The 20,041-nt window shown below is 41.6% G+C and overlaps 1 protein-coding gene across 1 annotated transcript in view; it reads left to right on the top strand.

Annotated features, from left to right (window-relative positions):
• Positions 1 to 13,706: 13,706 nt before the first annotated feature.
• The window catches only part of LMO4 (LIM domain only 4), a 15,543-nt gene continuing 9,208 nt past the window's right edge, over positions 13,707 to 20,041 (top strand). The window contains exons 1-2 of the mRNA XM_074961381.1: positions 13,707 to 14,091; positions 16,520 to 16,758. Of these exons, the coding sequence (XP_074817482.1) occupies positions 16,523 to 16,758 (236 nt within the window). The 5' untranslated portion in view covers positions 13,707 to 14,091; positions 16,520 to 16,522. The remainder of the gene's footprint in view (positions 14,092 to 16,519; positions 16,759 to 20,041) is intronic.

The following is a 20,041-nucleotide window of genomic DNA, read 5'->3' as shown; positions in this document are numbered from 1 at the left end:
TGCTAAATTCGACCTAAAGTCCTAGTGTAGACCAGGGCATAGAATCATAGGACTGGAAGGGACCTCGAGAGAGACATGAACTCAAGGCAGGACAAAGTATTATCTAGGCCCTTACTGACAGGTGTTTGTCTAACCCGCTCTTAAAAATCTCAAATGATGGAGATTCCACAACCTCCCTAGGCAATTTATTCCAGTGCTTAACCACCCTGGCAGTTAAGAAGTTTTTCCTAATAATGTCTAACCTAAACCTTCCTTACTGCAATTTAAGCCCATTGCTTTTTGTCCTATCCTCGGAGGTTAAGAAGAACAATTTTTCACCCTCCTCCTTGTAACAACCTTTTATGTACTTGAAAACTGATGTCATATCCCCTCTCAGTCTTCTCATCTCAAGACTAAACAAACCCAGTTTTGTCAATCTTAGGTCATGTTTTCTCGACCTTTAATCATTTTTGTTGCTCTTCTTTGGACTTTCTCCAATTTGTCCACGTATTTCCTGAAATGTGGCACCCAGAACTGGACACAATACTCCAGTTGAGGCCTAATTAGTGCGGAGTAGAGCAGAAAAATTACTTCTTGTGTCTTGCTTACAACACTCCTGCTAATATATCCCAGAATGATGTTTGCTTTTTTGCAACAGTGTTACACTGTTGACTCATATTTAGCTTGTGATCCTATGACCCTCAGATCCCTTTCCGCAGTACTCCGTCCTAGGCAGTCATTTTCCACTTTGTTCCTTCCTAAGTGGAGTACTTTGCATTTCTCCTTACTGAATTTCATCCTATTTACTTCAGACCATTTAACTAATTTATCCAGATCATTTTGAATTTTAATCCTATCCTCAAAAAGTACTTGAAACCCCTCCCAGCTTTGTATCATCCTCAAACTTTATAAGTGTACTCTCTATACCATTATCTAAATCATTGATGAAGATATTGAACAGAACCGGACCCAGAACTGATCCCTGTGGGACCCCACTTGATGTGCCATTCTAGCTTGACTGTGGGCTACTGATAACTACTCTTTGGAACAGTTCTCCAACCAGTTATGCAACCGGCTTATAGTAGCTCCACCATCTAGGTTGTATTTCCCTAGTTTGTTTATGAGAAGGTCATGCGAGACAGTATCAAAAGCCTTACTAAAGTCAAGATATAACACATCTACCACTGCTGTACTATCCACAAGGCTTGTTACCCTTTCAAGGAAATCTGTTAGGTTGGTTTGACATGATTTGTTCTTTTTCACATGGATTTGTCTGTTACTAATTGCCATTAGTGGAGGCATCATAAGGAGAAAGCGTCAGCAATTAAGTGATGTCAATGCTCCCTGCTGTACTAGACTGCCCCCTCAACATGGCTTCATGCGGCTGTCACATGTGGCTGAGGTTCTGGGCCAGCTAGGTGATAGTGTGTCAGCTGCCCTAACCCATACAGCAGAGCAGCAGGAGGTGGCCATCTTCTAAGACAGTAGCAGCTGTCCTGGCACTGCCAATGAGCAGAGGGGGCAAGTAGTGAAGGAAATGTGTGAAGACTGAAGAGGAAGAGTAGTGCCACCGAATGTGCCCCTTTGCCCTTGGTATTGGGCCTGGGCCCCTGAGTGAAATGAGCGCCAGACAATGCTGTCTTTGGTTCAGTCTCTGTACTTGGTGGGAGTGACTGTGAAAGTGAGGAGGCACGTCCATTGCAGTCCATTTTATGCCTGGGGCAACATAAAAGACAAAATCAATGCTGATGAGAAGGAAGCCAGGAAGACTCTGAGAGCCCAGCCACATGGCCAAATGCAGCTGTCCTCCAACATAAGCCAGACACTGTCAATGTGTGGGGAGACATCCAGGAATTTTCTTTCTTATTTAATGATACAAAAAAAAATTAGGGATGTTCTATGTTTTAACTGTAATGGAAAAACTGAATCTCTAATTCTCAGTGTGAAAGGAAAACACTGTTCTATGACAGTGCTATACTAAAGGTGGGTTGTGTGGCTATGTTTGGCTGTTCCCTTTTCTCCTAGGGATTCTATAGCTTCTTTCATTCTTCACTTCTCTCATATTACAGAAAGAAGGTAATTTTTCCCGGCCATTTACTAAAACTCATTAAAGACCGAAAAGAACAAACAATGCTACTCCTCAGAGACTACCATTCAAAGTCACTCTACAATTCTCTGTTCTAATGCTTGAGACAAATTAATTATTCCTTAGTGAAAAGTGTATAATTCCTATTCTTCATTTTTGGGGTGGGGGTGGGGAATAATAATAGGAAGTTTATATCTGAGTGGAAAGCTGTCTGTGCTGAAGGGAAATGAGAAAAAATGTGTGCTCTGAGAGAAGTAAAAGCAATTATTCTCATAATAATTCTAGGGATATTAATGTTTTTTAAAGTAGATTGCTTTCAAATAAACACTGAAATTGAAGCAATAGGAGAGGCTGGTTTATTTATTAATCACTCCAAAAGTGCATTCTTCTAAATGAACAACTGCATGATCAACTTCACTGGCACATATTAAATTTAGTTAAAAACAACTTGCAAATGTCTAAAAACTTTTGTAACCAGAGACTAATTTGTTTAACACGTTGAAAATGTTCTGTGGATGTGAAGAACTTCATATTAAACTTCAAAGTAAAATGCTCCAGAGATTACACCATCTTAAAGACAGCACATTGGAAAGGCCTTCATACATTAAACAAAGGATTTTTAATTCTCCTTTTGAATACTTTTGAATTTTGAATACTTGTCAGTCTTTGAGCCATGTCCCTTCACGCGCAGGACTGTAAACTGTCAGCTGAGGTGTGATGTCCAAGTCTGAGGTCTGGACCACAATTTGAAAGGGTCTAGCTTTTCTCTTTCATCTCTATTAATTAATCCTGTCTCTGTTTGCTCAGCGTACATTGCTGTTGACATCACCTTTTCCATAAGCTTTAAAGAGTCCCCTGAGAGATCTACTGCAGAACAAAAACTGGACAGAGACTACATTTGGAAACCATTTTATTTCTCAATTACCAACCAAAACGTATGGAAAAGATTTACACCCTGATTTTCACAATAATTATACTTTGAAAGGTTGGAAATAAATGGCTTGATCCTTGGAATCATTAGTTACCATACTAGATGTAATTGGTGTAAACTAATGAGTTTACTGGATGGCTGACCCATAATTACAGATTAAAGTAAAACCTCCAGCCAATCAGCAACCAGTTTACTTATTAAAGTACAGTATACTATTAAAAAACAATATGTTTCTAAGTAAGCAGCTTTGCGATTAGCTGAAGCCCGTAACATAAGTCTGTTTAAGGCTATTAAATGCACCTTTTAAATAATGGTACATTGAGAAACTGTCACTCTCCTACTCCAGTGTCCATCAGACAAACTTAAAGAAACCACATCATTAATCATCCAGTGTAATAAAAATCAGCTGTTTTGGGCCTGATCCAGTACAGTGTATCCACAGCCCCTCCACGTCAAACAAGCTCTGAAAGGCTGGGGATCTTAGCTGTAAGGCAGGATAATTCATACAGGGGAGAATTTGGCCTTCTGTGAGACCAGTGTATGGACTGAAAGTTACTCATTATGGTTTGATTAGCTCTGGGTGTGAAGTGAGAAGGGACAATGGTAAGAGCCTAGCCTACGGACAAAAGTAGGTTTAATATTTCCTTGCATTGAGGACAGCTAACGTTTGGTAATGGAGGCAAGTGTTACAGTGCTGTCAATCCAAGTGCTCAAAAATCAGGAGTCCAGACCCAGAATATTATGAGATTGGCTTAAAAATTATGAGTTTTTAAAAAATCATAACTGTGGGTGTCTTTTAATTTGCCTTTTGGTTTTGAGCCTTTAGGGTTAACTTTTATAAGCTTTTTTTCAGCAACCATCAGGGCTAGAAATGTCCATTTAAAAAAAAAAAAAAGGCAAGCCAAGATTCTCATTCAGTCTTGTCTTCAGGGCATGGGGGTTTAAGAAAAGCATCAACTATTGCAAAACTTGTGATAAAATCATGATAGTTGACAATACTTAACTTCTTTCCATCCCTGTCATACCTGTGAATCCCAAGGGTCATGGAGGGTGACGGGGCTCAGTGGAGTCAGATACTGTGCCTAGGAAGAGTCTAGCAATGGAATGTCTAATCTGGCATTCTGCCATTATTTACATGGAGTAGTAAGTACCTTCTGCAGCTCAGCAGGCCAGGTAACCTCAAGGTTTCCATTGACCTCATAGGTCCAGAGGTTCATTTTGCGTGGGTTACAGGTTTCCCCGTCTTTGAAATGAATATCTTGCATTCACATCGGGACTTACTTCTGATAAATGCTGATAAATCTGTTTCAGTAGGTGGCCATTCTTCTTTGACAAAGTTCATTGACACGAGTACTGTAAGATTGGTAAATTAAAGAGGAGGAGAGTGGTGGTATTTCTTTTTTAAGCCAGCAACTGAAGAGTTAATTAGTTCATACATTGCTTGCACATGTTTAAAGATGAGTTCATGTGTTTGCTGAGCTCCTATTTGTTGAAAGAGTCTGGGGTCAAGTAAAGGTAAAAGTTGTTTTCTGAGCTCTGCCCTTGGAAGTTAATTCAGAGCTGTGCTGAGTGCTGTTAGGGAGAGCAGGTCCTGGGAGCAGTGAATTGCTGGTTTGATATCAAGATCCTTGGAATCTCCTTTGAGTTTAAAAGATAAGGAGTTTGTTAAAGAAATCCTAGCAAGCGCTTCATGATAGGTATTGTCCCATGTGATATTGCTTTGAAAAAAAAATGCATTGCCACATTCAGGTCATTAAGGTATCCGATTGGTGCTTAGGTGCTTTATAGTATTAAATAAAGAAAAAATACATTTTAAGGCCTCCGTGGTACAATCAGATCCACTAGTGAGGATCTCTAGACCCATATACAGCTTCACTGACTTTAATGGGACTCCATGGGGGCATAAGGTGCCATCAATGCAGGTCACATTGCAGACTCTGGGCCATTCAGTCAAAAACTATGGGCCAGGTTGGAACTTTCACAGCAGAGGAATAGAGAGCCCAGGAATGTTAACCTTTCATAGTTTCCTAATAACTTTCCCTTTAGAAGAGGAGAGTTTTTCAAGAATCATGAAAAAGACAGAGGTTGTGATCTCTAAACCCTGTAGATCCTGTGAATTCACAGGGGAAATTATCACCAACCCCATCAAGGATTTCCCACTCCCCCAGCTCCACAATTGTTTTAGGAGCAATATTGCAATTGGCTGATCTTCCCACACTCGTGTAATATCCCTCTCTTCAAAGAGAGCTAGGAGCAGAGTAAGCATTATTGCTGGAAGGAGAAGCATTAATTCCTGCAAGGATACCTGTAGGAAACAATTCTATGGATAGTGACAGCTCCCCAATCCTTGTGGAATAGGGGGAGAGAGGGAAAGAAGAGGAATGGGTTTCTCGAAGGCCACAGAAAGGGGACATGCAGCCCCTATTTCTTCTATTCCATATATTCCACCTACTGGAAACATTGTGCTTAATCATTTTCATAGAAATACAGTGTATTTTTAAGCTGTACTTAATGAATAAACTTTTCTGAGTGGATGAGCCACACAATAAATCTGTTCCTTAAGCCAAGCAGAATGCACCTATTCAGTAATGATAAGATGAGCAACTGTCACTTTACTGCACCAACATACAGCAGGCAAAATGTTTCCATCTTTCAGTCATTTAGTAAAATAGAAATAAAGTACCAGAATGGTGTCACAGGATTCATGGCACCTGCTTTAAAAATAATCTTTTGGCGTGGTCTTCACGGTTACTTTCAAAAAATGCCTTACCATGGCTGTAGCATTTATCTAGCAGCAGTAAACCATTATCCAATGACAACATTTTATTCCATTAACATTAGATCTTAATTGTAAGATTGTTTATAAGACGGTTAGAAGCTACAGAATTATAATAAAATGATAGTGTTGTTGTTATGAAGTGTTCAGTCAAGTTCTCAAGAGCAATTTAGGGAAAAGAGGGAGGTTGTTTTTTTTAAATAAACTTAATGCAATATTTTATATGCAGTAAAGATTCATATATACTAGACATGTAATAAATGCAATTGGAGAAATAACTATTAAGGAGTTAACTTTAAATAAGTTGTAAACCATCTCTGTGATGTATGATACATCTAAAAATTGAATAGAGAGCTTAAGAACTTGTGTAATTTCTCCAGAAAGCAATGTTGCGATAAATAAAATAGAGAAATCATAATAAGGAAAACATATTTGTCTAATAGAATCCACCATAAGAAAAAAAGTGAACAGGGTAAATGTTGCAAACTTGAGATATGATGAACGTAGCCACAGAATGAAAGAATTGTTGGTCATTATTATCTTATTTCCAGTTAAGGGAACTGAAAGTAACAGTTGTGTTATAACTACTTGGATATGATGTATAATTTCTGTAAAAGACAAGTAACCAGGCTGCTCAATCTCTTTATTTTTGTAACCCTTTATATAAACTCTTTTAAGACTTTGTCTGACTGCTTAGGAATAAGGCCTAGAGTCACAGTCTCATCATAAATGATCATCAGCAGGACATCGGAAGCATTCAAACATATTAGCTGAAGATGCTTATTCACAGAAATATTATAACATACAACAAAATCCACTGGAACCTTGGGTCTTGGACTCCCTTTGAAGCCCTATTCTTTGGAGGTGTGGAGTCAGAATAGATCGAGTTAAGTATTCCTCCATATGTTTAAGATAGCTCAAAAAGGCCATCAATAAATGTCCTATATACTGATAAGTAAGAAATCCATCATGGACTTCCTCCTTCTATAAATTACAGTGTCTTCTAGAAGTTATCAGAACTTCACCACAGTGTCATTCTTGACTGGGTTCATAACCGGCAGATATTCTAATAATAGTCTAAGATGTATTATTGGATAGAACTGGTAAGAAGGAATTTCAGTGCTGCCTCAATGGTATTTATTTAGATAGACACCATCAAAAAGTAATAACTATGAGTGAATTTTCCTTTGAGTACAATTTCTATTTTTTTTTAAATATTTTAAACTTACTTGGAACAAATATGTATAAATGCAAGAGTTATTTTTATTTTTCCTATGTAACAAATTATTTCCAGGATAGTGTTGTTTAATAACTTCCTTCTGGGCATATTTTCTGAAATCATACTAGACTACATTGCGAAACAACAGAAATAAAAATCCAAAGTATCCTTAGGATGTATTCCAACATTTGGAGTGTGGGTGTGGGAATCTGGCTTTTGACTAATGAGATTTTTAAAATGGCTACAGAAAATGTTGTCATCTTGGAGTAGAGAACATTTAATATATTTTCAGTGATTTCTTATGGGGGAGGCAGAGAGAATCAACAAACTTGCTTGCTCTCCTGGAATGTTTTGAAGCTGGAAAGAAGAGCTAGTGATTTATCAAAAACAATTGTATTATAAAACATGATTTATTTTCAGAAGTATAAATGATGGCATTATAAATGTACCCCTGCATTTAGCAAACACATTTCAGTCAATTAAATTAGCCACTCTTATTTTTTAAAAAAAAATCTCTTATCTGGTTATTCTTTTAATTCTGTAAATGCAACGTACTTCATAGGCAGAGTCTGTCTATCTTTCAGGTATTTAGACAGCCCTGAATTATGCTGTTCATCCTTCTAATATAGCCATTTATTATAATGGTGGTCTGGTGAATAGCGTTAATGTTTTCACCAGTTTTCTTTGAGAGTCTTTAGGTAAAACAACATTGTTTTTCTTCAAAGGTAAATTAAGTATACATTTATATTTAAAATTATTTTGTAATAAAGTTCTTCTTTTTAAAGATGACATTTGAGTGATAGGCATGTCCTCTAACCAGTTTTATATTTATGAAAAAAAATTGCTATTACAATGAGCAATCACAAAAATTAACTATAAACCCACTTTTATAATTATATAAATTACCTAACCTAACTTGCAAAGAAGTGTCTTGTTTTATTACAATCCAATAAAATGCCTCATTTTTGGTCCATTTTAAGTTTTCAGTTGTAAGATGATGTGGTATAGTTAACTTATAATTAAATATGTGTATTCTGGTAGCTTCAGAGGGCCTATAATTTTTTAAATATAATTTCAAACTCAGATTATATCTACTTAGTCAGACTCTATTAACAGAACTCTCCACTTGTACTGGAGGAGGTGATGGCATAGCAATTCTTTAAGTAGTCTTGTGTGCATTTCTATTTAGTTAGGCCCAGATCCTCAAAGAAATTTAGGGGCCCAACTCACATTGATTTGTGTTGCCTGATTCATAAGGAGTATTTACTTTTACATACTGTGCAGTAGCTTGAAAGGGTTCTGCCTCTGAATCAGGCACAGTAGTAAAGCTGTCAGTAGAATGAGGAGCACATGAGAAACAATCTATTATGTATTCTTTGATTAGTAATGTTATAAACTTTATTAGCAAAACAAAAAAGATCACACACACTGTAATATAGCAAAGGAGACAGAGCCAATACAAAACGGACAGCACTTACAGACTCACATCATCCCTTTCAGGGAACCCCTGGCATACCTGAGACCATCTGAGTGTGGTCATCAGATTAGTGTGTTCCACTGCCCTTAAGCTGGGTAATATCCTTTACAAGGGGTTACACTAACACCTGCCATACCTTGTGCACATTCAATGATGTTTTCAACTTTTTCTTTCCTTGTACCACACCTTGATAATATTGGGGTCCCCATCTTTGACAGGTCAATTAATCACTTACATTATACTCATTAACATTTACATTGGTTAGTTGCCACCTGCAGTTAGTACATGTAAGTTTCAGTTAAGCTCAACATCCTTTTAAACTTTCCCTAAGATTCCAAGGGAATGCTTTTTTGGTACCTCACTTCACCTTTTCTCACCATGTACCACTTTTGTTTACTGTAATACTTACCTTGTGACTTAAGGTCAAACTAACTGGTTAAAAATAACTAACTTAGTAACTACCCACATCATTACTGCCATTTTATATCCAGGTCTTATCTATGCTAAATGAATTGTCATACAGGCCTGAGGCCCATAGGCCCTTGACTTACAACCTTATAATACCTATTTATTAATTTATAAATGGCTCTTACACATATGGCTGGCTACCATTTCAATATATTTGAGGATCTGGGCTTAGTGCAAGTAACTACAAATAATTTTATTCCTGGCAATGTCATTTTAAAGGCATATGCTTTATCGAATTAGCTGGCTTTACCTCTTCCTAAAGTGACTCCATTATATATATATATATATATATTTGTGCAATTTGTATTACTTGACTTTTGTACTAAGCTGTGGATCCAATGATGGTGATATGAGAGCCATATCTTGTAAACTCTTACCTATATGAATAGTTCTCACTGACTGATTTCAATGGGATTCTCTACTCTTGTGGGTAATGTTACTCGTGTGACTAAGGATTTGAAGAACAAAGTGACATATTGTCACAGTGACATATTGTCACTAACAAAGTGACATAGTGTGTCTATTCTAAAAATAGCTCAACTTGCTATTTAGAGCAGATAGCATCGGCTAGTGGTTAGAGGAAGGTGCTGGAAGTTGTATGGATTTTCTTTTCAGCTCTGTTGGACTCTTTTCTGGTCTTTTGCTCTCTCTCCCATCAGTAGAAATTGGACAGTAATACCAACCCTACCAGGCTTACTACAGTAAGGTTTTAAAATTCTTTGAGATCCTGGAATATAAGGGGCTATATTAATGAAAAGTAGTAGTATTTAAAAATAGCAAATGGCAGTTTATTTTCACAGCAACTTCCAGAGTCATGAGATTGAAGAGTTTGCTTTAAGGGCTGGGTTGCTTGTCCAAAAGATATAGATTGGAAGAGACAGAGAATAGCAGGGGTGCAACAAGGAAGATCTCTCCATGAAGTGGCCACCTCAATAGTTCAGGAACCTAGGGGAAAAGAAATAAGACAGCTGAACCTCCACACGATTCTGCATCGGTTAGAGACCGAAGAGACACTCATTCCATGGAATGGAGAGGAACTCTACTCCCTGGATTCTGCACTCCCTGGACACTATCTCATGGGCATGGAAGTAATTTCAACCTTAGTTGAACCCCTCTCAGCCATTCAGGTAGCAGCTTTCATCCAAGCCACTTTAGGAGTCTCTCCCTGACTCTTAAAATGCCATGTTATCAGCAGCCAGATTTTTCTTTTGTGTTGTGTATATTATTTATTCAGCCACAATTAAGAGTTTTCCAGGGAGAATCATGCCAGATGGATTGAAACCTTATGGACTCAACTCGCCTGAAGTCGGTGGTCACATTTATGCCCACTATTAAACTACCAGTTACACAGAACTATATTAACTTACCATAGAAACACCTCAGCTAATAATAAGAGTATGCTGAACTGACTAATTACATTGTGACACACAATGAAAAACATAGCAATGAAGGTGACAGCTCAGCAACAGCAGATGCTGCACAAAAGAAAAATTAGAATATTATTATTCTGCAAAATGCTCTTAGTTAAGGTGCTTTTTAATTAATCACAATTGGTGAAAATATTATAGAAAATGCAGAGTTGAATATATCGTAACAGGTGTTTAGGAAGCATCTTTAAAACCCTAAATGGTCTAGGACTTGGCTGCTTGGGAGAGTGTCTCTCACTTTATAAAATACCATTATGTTGAAGACTGGTAAACTCATCAGGGTCAATAACAGAGCTTTCTTGGTTCAAACAAACAAAAAAACCTTTCCCTATGAGAAACTCTTACGGGTCCTCCAGAGTCTGAATTTGGTGTAATCCTCAGGACCTGACAGATTTAGATAATTAAGATTTTGATTTATTTTAGCTTTGGTTCTGTTTGGACTGCTGTTAGCCAGTCAGAGCATAGGCAAATGGCAGTTGTTGATATCTGTAACGTACCTTGTCACTTTAAGTTTTAAATTGTACCAGAACCTAAATGACAAATATTTAGGTGGAGAGAATGTATTTGTATATTTGTGGAGATGATATCTAGGTGATAAATTGCATGGACATGATAAAGAAATGGATCCCTCATTTTTAACCATATCCCTTGTCCACTTCTGATGAAGGTTCCTATCCTTCAATGAGCTCCCAGTCAACTGTTGTATGTATGCTGGGGAAATGCATAGTGAAAGATTGGCTGTTTCCCTACATTTAAATCGTATCTCTGATTTTTAATATAATATTTAATGGCTATGTCATCAAAAATATAACTTTATATCTATGTCATCCACAACTGTTTTCCTGTAGATGTTTTTTTTACCTAAACATTTTTCTAAATTCTAACTTCTTTTTGGTCCAATTAAGGACAAGATGCAGAAATAAAGGACACCTATAGGTGGCGCTGTGGTTAAAGTACACCTGGATTTTGATTACAGTGACAACGTTTACTTTTTGCTCTTTCAAGGAGATAATGCAGTTTTCATATTAGTGCAAATACACCATCTGCAAATAAATGTCCCCAACTAAAATCTTCTCACCAACATATGTGAATATATCACTTCTAAATTAGTTTTACAGAAACAGCTCTAGGATTTTGTATTGCCCTGGGCACTGTTAGTCACATACTGTGGCATCACTACACATTTTACTGCCCAAAGCAACCAACTGCTCCACCTGGTGAGGTAGGCCTTGGACACTTATGCCTAAATGTTCATTTCATTCTGGGATATTTTTAAAAGGTACCTTACATATTGTCACTAATTGTGTCTTATTAAAAACCTGTTTTTAACTCTGACCAGCATAAATCTGATGTTCTAATTTTAATTATTGTTGTTTACATTAAATGCTAAACAAGTAATTTGAGATTATAAACTTTTTATGCTAAATAAATGAATCCTATATATCTGATTATTTATCTCACTCTTTTAGCTGTGTTTTGCTCTGTAAAGCATATTGCCATACACTGTGTGAGACTATACTAGATAAAAGAAAAGGAGTACTTGTGGCACCTTAGAGACTAACAAATTTATTTGAGCATAAGCTTTCGTGAGCTACAGCTCACTTGCATCCGATGAAGTGAGCTGTAGCTCACGAAAGCTTATGCTCAAATAAATTTGCTAGTCTCTATGGTGCCACAAGTACTTCTTTTCTTTTCTCTAGTATAGTCTGAAACCTATACTAGATAAGAGACTAAACCTGCAAAAAGTTACCCCTAGACTCTCATTACTTGCAGGGATTACTGTTTGCAAGAATAGAACCCCCAAAGTTGTGTTGTATTTTATGTCAGTGGTTTTCAACCTTTTTCATTTGTGGACCCCTAAAAAAAATTGAATGGAGGTGTGGACCCCATTGGAAATCTTAGACATAGTGTGCAGACCGGTCCTTGAAAACCACTGTTCTATTTAAAGCTTCTTTCAGTACTAATTTTTACTTGGAGTCCTTACCCCCCCCTCCCCCCCATATTTGCCTGTGTTGTGTGCTATGTGCTGGGGACTTGAGAACTGTGCAATTAATATTTAATTTTTCCACTCTGTGTATAACTACTGAATATTAGTTCCTCTAATTGGCTTTCATACTGTTTGGGTTTCTTCTTTAGAGCACCACTAGTACCTTTCAAGTGGCACACTGTGCAGTTAACTGCCAGTTAAGTGTAGAACATATTCCCCCTTTAAACCTTTATGACGTATTAATAATACTGTCTTACATAGGGGCATTCATTTTTAAGTAGACCTTCCCATTGATTTCAGTAGGGAGTACTTAAAAATCAGTGGCTTGATATGGTCAATTCCAGTGGCAGAATTAGAGAGCCACTTTACTCGCAACTCCCTTCCCCGTCTTTTCCTTATCAAAGGGTCACATTCTGGCCTTAGATACACACCTTTCACGGGGAGCTGTGTGTGAATAGAATATGATCCCAAGTGCCTGCTCTAATTTCTGAACAAAAATATCTGGAGAAACTAGATTAGGACTTGATCCTGCAGCTCTTGATGCCAAAGGAAGCAGGATTGTCTCTTTAGTGATTATGTGGACCCTCGCCCCCTCCGCTTCGCTTAAACGCGAAGAGTAATATTACGTACCCATGTAGAGTGCTTAGGTAGAAGAGCTCTAAATATAACCCCCCTGCAAGAGGAAAGCCCAACCGTTGGCGTGTGTGCATTTGTTGTACAGACGATCAAACGGCTGATAAAGGGCAGGTAGGAGACACTTAAAGAGGACCCACTACAACCTGTTCCGGGGGGGGGGGTCTCTATGCGATCAAAAATCATTCTCTCAAATAAGTTCCTGAAGGGCCGCTGGGGGGAGGAAGGGGCAGTAATAGTATGAGCCTCCCCCAGAGCCGGCAGCACAGTCAGTGAGGGTAGGGGACGCTCAATTCCCCGCCCCCCCCGACGCTGATCAGCAGCACCAAGCACAGCCTCTCCTCGCTCCCTAGCCAGGCTGCTGCTTCCCACCTGACTCCCTCCTTCCTCTCCCTGCCCCTTCCTCCCCCCCCGGCGCCTTCGCCCATTCCTTTGTCTCGGCGGGGATTGGCAGGTTTTATTATTCCGCCTGAACAAGCGGGGGGCGGATTGGCTGCGCGCGGCTGACGGTGGGAGCAGAGCCGGGATGTAGTTGGGATTTTGCTCTGTCAGTAACACATGTGGATGGGCGGCGGAAAGAGACGCGCACGGAGAGGGGGCCTCCCTGCGAGTCCTGCCAGCGCCGCCGCCGCGGAACCCCAGCGGTAGCCCCAGCGGCTCCTCGCCCCGGCCGCTCTCCTGCTGCCCGCGCCCGGGGCTCCGAGGCGTTTTGCCGCGCGGCGGGCGGTTGGTTGGCTCTCTGCTGCAGGAGGCTCCGGACCCGGCCGAGGAGGGTGGAGGTTGAGGGCGGGGGGAGCGATACAAAGTGAAGCCACATTGCCAAACTTACCCAGCGATTGCGGCGGCGGCGCCCTGTGCCGACAGCCCAGCGGCCGGGACTGAGCGCCGCGGCTCCCCTCCAGGGAAGCGGGGGCTGGAGGAAGGGCTCTGCCGCACGTCTCTCGTCTGTATTTTGCCAGCCGGGCTGCCACTGACGGGGGTGGGGAGCTCTGCCGGCGGTCGCGAGCATTGTGTTTGGTTCTTTGCAAGAAAACCTCTCCCTGACACACCACCCTGTAAACCAGAGCGGCGCTGCTCCCCGACCTCTTGCAATATAGAGGGGAAACAGGTAAGGGGGTTCTTTTTTTGCATGCGCTCTGTCTTCTTTGCGGTCGTCCCCCCCCCCCCCCTCCCCTCCGGAATCGTCTCGGATTTCGAGTAAACTCAATCGGTCGCCTGAAGGAGGGTGCCTGTAAACTCTGGGGGAGCCGAGCAGCAGCGGGGCCGGACGCACTGTAGCTGTCCCTGCTTACAAAAGGCTCCTTTGCTGCTGCTCTGGGCTGTTTTTCCCTCTTCCAGGCTGTTAAAGAAAAAGGGCTTTGCCTGGCTCAGTGGTGAACTGAGGGGAAGAGGAGGGTGTGAGGACCCGCCACCCGCTCTCTTTGTAGCAAACACTATTTTGAAACAGTGGCAGGAAAGATCAAAGTGAGCTCCCTAATTCTCTCCTTTCCAATTCCCTGCCTGCTCTTTCTCCGCCCCCCCCCCCCCGTCTTTTGTTTCAATCTAGGAGAAATCCGGTGAATCACCTAATTAAAACCAAGACATGAATTAAGCATCCATTTTTTTAAACTACAAATTGCCAGCTCTGCGCTTGTCCCTCCCTTGGTCTCCATTAAAAAACACCAGAGACATTGTTAAAAGGGGGCTTATTTTGCCTCTAGCAGCCAGCTCTGCTTTCTATTTCACTGACTCTATCCCAGGACCTAAATTGCTTGGCTATGTAATTACTAGAGTAAGCCTATTTAAGTTAAAAGCTTCTCTCTCTTCCCCCCCCCCCCCATGAAACTTGATGAGGGCCCGTCCTTAGTTATCAGGGGAGTCACTTTCTGCTCAGTCCTCTTGATTCATCTCTTTTAGATTTAATCAGCATTAAGGTATTGCTTGTTCTTAAGAGCTTTAGCTTAATGGGGTTACTGGATGCCTTTCTCAGTGTGACGTTTCCTTTTTTAAAATATAGTATATATTTACCGTTCAGCAAGACTGGGGAAAGGCAGCTTGGAGTCTTGGGTTTTTAAAGAGATCTGAAGTTATTTAAACCTTTTTTAACGTTTTAAAGTCTCAAAGCAGGAAATGCAGCTTCGCTTAGCTTATGGATAGAAACTTAACAAAAGGCAATTCCTTGAGCAAATGCATCAGAAATCAATTTACATAAAGGTATATGATGCATTCAGATAAATGCAATGCTAATGGCTTTTAGAGTGGTTCTCTTTTCAAAGTCTCAGGGTTTTTGTTACAGCTTAATTGGTGCAGTTCTTCTGGTTTATTGTGCGGTCACTGGACAGAAGTTCAGGAACTCTTTCTGGGGAAATGTGTGCTTAAAATCGGCCTATTTAAGGAATGTAAATTCTGGCTCCCCTGTAGCCAAGCTGGGCCAGTGGGCAGGAAAAGTTCGCCCTCCCTCCTTTGGAGGTATCAGTCTGAATGGCTTTAGCAGATAGCCAGATGCCTCGCTATGAGCACATACGGTTTACAAAGGACAAAGACAAAACATGCTGCTTAATTGGCAGTAAATAACTTGATCTGTTTATACTATAAATGACTAGTGGAACACTAGGAGCTTATTGGACTCTGGATTGGAGGCAACAAATTAATCGGTTTAGAATAAGCTTTATGAATTGATTCCTGTATTATCTCCCAGTTGTCCCGCTTGTAAAAAGCATTTTATTAGAAAGTGGTGGGGGAGAAGCACTTCAGCAGTTTTGGAGGCAGCCATGCTCCAGCCTGAGTGTGGTGCACTTGAATGTTCTGGTCTATTGTATTATCAGTAAACTTTTTTTTCCCTTTGGCGTAACAAAGGTTTAGCATTTAAATTGCTGATCAAGGGCAGATTAGCGAGACAAAAGTGGAGAGTGTTTGTATAGGAGTTCTAAAGTTCAATTATCCTTTATTCAGTCCAGTGTCCTAAAAACCCCCGAGAAAACACTCCACTGATTTTCTAAATAAAAACGAGATCTGGGACGATCATGGAGCCGGCCATTAAAGCCGCTCTTGGAGATTTGAAAAACCAGTTTCACAACTTTTCACACTGCCCATATCTCTCCTTTTAGCACAAAACTCTGAACTGTTCCTAACTTGTGAACTGCAGCTACATTTCCCAGAGCTCTGCCTGCGCAGGGAACATGGCTTCAGCAGGGCTGCGGGCCAATTTGCTGTTCGCTTCCACTCTCCCGTTTTCATGTCAGTCGTGCCGGACCCCTGGGACTCCAGGTGGGGTACGAAGTTCGGTACATGTTGCCCAGTGTGCACGTGCATTTGGGGTGTACCAGAACCTCACTTTAAGAAGGCGACAGCAATAAAAGTGAGGCCACCAATGACAAGTTGGGAGGGAAGCAGGCTCGTGGAGCCAGAACAAAGCCCCAGACAAGTAACAGTGTCCTTTTGCACTGTCCCCCCTCTGTTGCCCCCCCCCTTCCCCCACCGCACCGGGAAGGGCATGGTCAGGATTCATGGCCTGGAGTTAACCACCTCTCCCTCCCCCCTCTTCTCTTGTTACACAGACCATGGTGAACCCGGGCAGCAGCTCGCAACCTCCCCCGGTCACCGCTGGCTCCCTCTCGTGGAAAAGATGCGCGGGCTGCGGGGGGAAGATCGCGGATCGCTTCTTGCTCTACGCCATGGATAGCTACTGGCACAGCCGATGCCTGAAGTGCTCCTGCTGCCAGGCTCAGCTGGGGGACATCGGCACCTCCTGTTACACCAAGAGCGGTATGATCCTGTGCAGAAACGACTACATCAGGTGAGAGAGAGGAGGCTGCACAGCAAGGGGCAGGGAGCAACTCTGTACCTGCTCGCAGGATAGCAGAGGAGAGGTCAGGCCAGTTCCTACTCCACTGCAATCAGAGACGCAGATTGGTCAGTCCTTGACTTCAGGGGGAAGGAGGGTAAGATTTCCCTTAAGACCGAAGAGAATAATTGTGGCTCTTTCTCCAGCCACAGTTTGGGCTGCCCAGCAAAGAAGAGATTGGAGGCCCTGTAACTTGAAAGTGCTTGTCAGCACAAAACAAGTTCTAACTAAAAATAAACAGCAATCAGAAAGGCTAAATTAATCTCTTTTGTTGTAGTGGTGAAGTGTGAATCTCTAAACGGTAAATGTTAAAATCCTGGGCTTGAATAAGGTTGTGGTAAAGGTGCTAAATAATGAAATGCCTGCCTTTTAGTATCTGATTAATTATGATATTTACATAAGCGCCTTTAAACTCCTTTGAGTGGAAACAGAATGACTCATTCTCTGTTCTTTGTAAAAGAGCTGATTAACCGTCAGTTGGAGGACCAGAGATTCTACTTCTAGCCAAAAAAAACAGTGGCAATGTTTGTCTTCACATTGTTATAGAGAGGCTTTGGACCCACATTTCTCTAACTTTCAATATAGAAAAAGCTGGGAGAATCTAGGGGAAGTGATTTCCTTAAATTTTAAATAGTTCACATGCCTCAGATTTGGGGGATGGCTGGGGAACTAAACCCCATTAATCTTATATCAGTTGAAGTACAGTACAGTATCCATTCATTGCATTGAAACTTGTTGGAAGGGAAAGAATTCAGGAGGTCAGGTGCCTATAGGATCTTTTCAGGTGAACTCAAGCTCCTTAAACTCATTAATTTAAAAGGAGGCATTTTGAAGGATTACACATTTAATTTGAGTAAATGCTTTGATAGACTGATGCACATGAATGCTTTAAGGAGAGGTTCTATTTCAATATCCAGTAATTAAAATACAAAAAGCCAAGCCCCTACATTCTGGCATAAGATAAATTCCTAGTTAAGACAGTTGTTTTGTTTAAATGCTTTTGACTTTTCATTTACTGTAAATGTCAAGAGTTACTCCAGGTTTATCTTTCAGTAAAGGTTGAAAAATTTTCCTCCCCCATGTGTAAATCATTTTGCTATAAATATTCCAAGTTTGTTTCTAATGAAACACTTACCTTGTACTCCAAATTGTGAGAGATCTGGATGCAGCATTGTGCTGAATTTGTGGGAATACTTTTCTTGGAGACCTCATTAAGTTAAAATAATGGAGTAAAAGGATGCTTATTTATTCTGATGATGAAACCTCTGTTCTATTAGAGGCCTGCATCCTCATTCTGCTAAATAGAAATAGATGTTTTGAGGGATTAATTTCACTTTTTTTTGTAAGTAAGTGTCAGGAAATCAGCACATGCAGGTTTATAATGGTGCTTTCTGGTCCTCTTCCGAAGCAACAGCATAAGCCTGGCAGAATTCTAATTAAATAGAGCAGAACGGTGTTAAGAAAAGAGGTTTGTTTGAAGTGGAAAAATTGACACTACCATTCAGATGCACTGAATGGTACAGATTCATCTCTCAACCAAGGCCATCAAACAAACCTTCACTTCTGATTACTACTAATTAAAAAGAGAAGATCCATCCCCTGTATCCCCAAGGCAAGTTCAGGCATGCTTACTGGAATCTCCTCCAGTTGTGTGGCCATAATTTAATACCCACTATTATAATGTAGGCAATTATGAATGAAATGTTTTTATCAGGTGAGGATTTTGAATTTATCTCCTTGTTCCATTGCCTGGTTCCTCTCTGGATCTGTGTAATTTGACTTACCAAACACACACCTCTGAAATGAAAGGAGCTCTCTGAAACTTCAACTGGATAGTATATGCAAGGACGGTTCATAAAGTCTTGCATTAGGATAGAGGACTTTGTTGTTAAAAATCATGATCCTTATTTACCTGGGCTTCACAGCCGTCTTCCACGTGGGACCACAACGATGTGCTGGTGTAACTGACTCTTTTTCCTCTCCCTACGTTTCAGTGTTGAATCGATGCCGCTAGATTGGCAGCGTTCTGCAAGTGTCTGTTTCTGTGGGGCCCTCTCTCCGATTGCTGTGGAGGGAGCTCGCAACCACTCCCTTATCTGAGGCCAAATGCATAGGCACAACTCTTAATTGGAGCCACAGGGGAAAATTAGACGTGAATCACAATGAAAAGAGGATGGATCAGCCCAACAGCCGCCACGTGAAAGGGGCTGGCTGCTCCCAACCCGGGGCAGGGACCACAGACCGATTTATTAAGGGGCTTTTAAACTGTCTGACGTGAGGGGCTGTGGTTTTCGAAAACAGCCCTCGACAGAGCTGCTGCCGCTGAAGGCCGGCCTGCCTGCCTGGGAAGGGGCGGGGGAGACGGGAATACAGCCCCCCCGGAGACGCGTGTGCAGGGGGGAGAGTGCGCAGCCCTCCCCACCTTAAGATTCCAGATAAAGCAGCAGCGTGGCAGCGAATCCGCACAATTAACAGCTTTAATTAGTGTCTCCTCCATTTTCTCTTCGTTCTGATAGGTTTTATCTAATGAGATCTGGTCCCTGGCTTAGATCTCCTCGGAATGACGTGTCCGAAATGAATGAGAGCCGCGTCGCAAACAAAACATTTAATTAACAAAATTGGCCTCTAACGGGGGGGGGGGGGGGTAGAGATTAACCAGGCTCTTCTTAAAGGGGCAGCGCCTGCAAATCCTCCCCTACCCAAATGTCTCGTGCAGGGCCCCCTCCTTTCGCCCTCACTCGAGGGCTGTGGGGAATGGGTGACTTGTCTCTCTCCCAGGTAGGCGAGGGAGGGACGCAAGGATCAAAGCAGAGACAGGGGAACGCTCCGCGAGGACTCTTACAACGTGCTGCCACCCCCCGCCCCCGCCTTTCCCGGGCTGCGTGAATCCCCGCAGCTCATCAGTTCAGACAAGTCAACCGGGCCGGGCTTGAAAGAAGAGTTGAAGGAAACCTGCCCGGCCGCCACGGGGCCACCCCCTTCAGTGTGGAGCTGCGCGCTGACATGCCGGGGCAGGCGCGGGATCCCAGTTCCAGGGGAGGGGGAGGAGAGCGCGCGCCTCATTGCCATTCACGTGGCTGGCCGCAGCCGCAGTCTGCCGTGCGGGTTATGGAGGGGAGGGGAGGGAGCCGCCAGGCAACGAGTTCATTTCCCTGGTAATCAACAGCAAGCTGCTATATTCAGGGAATGCTGTCCCTTTAATTGAACAGGCTAGGTAATTAAATGGCACTTTTCC

Source organism: Natator depressus, chromosome 8, assembly GCF_965152275.1.
Source record: "Natator depressus isolate rNatDep1 chromosome 8, rNatDep2.hap1, whole genome shotgun sequence".
Taxonomy (NCBI): Eukaryota; Metazoa; Chordata; order Testudines; family Cheloniidae; genus Natator; species Natator depressus.
This window is presented reverse-complemented; position numbering and strand designations above follow the sequence as displayed.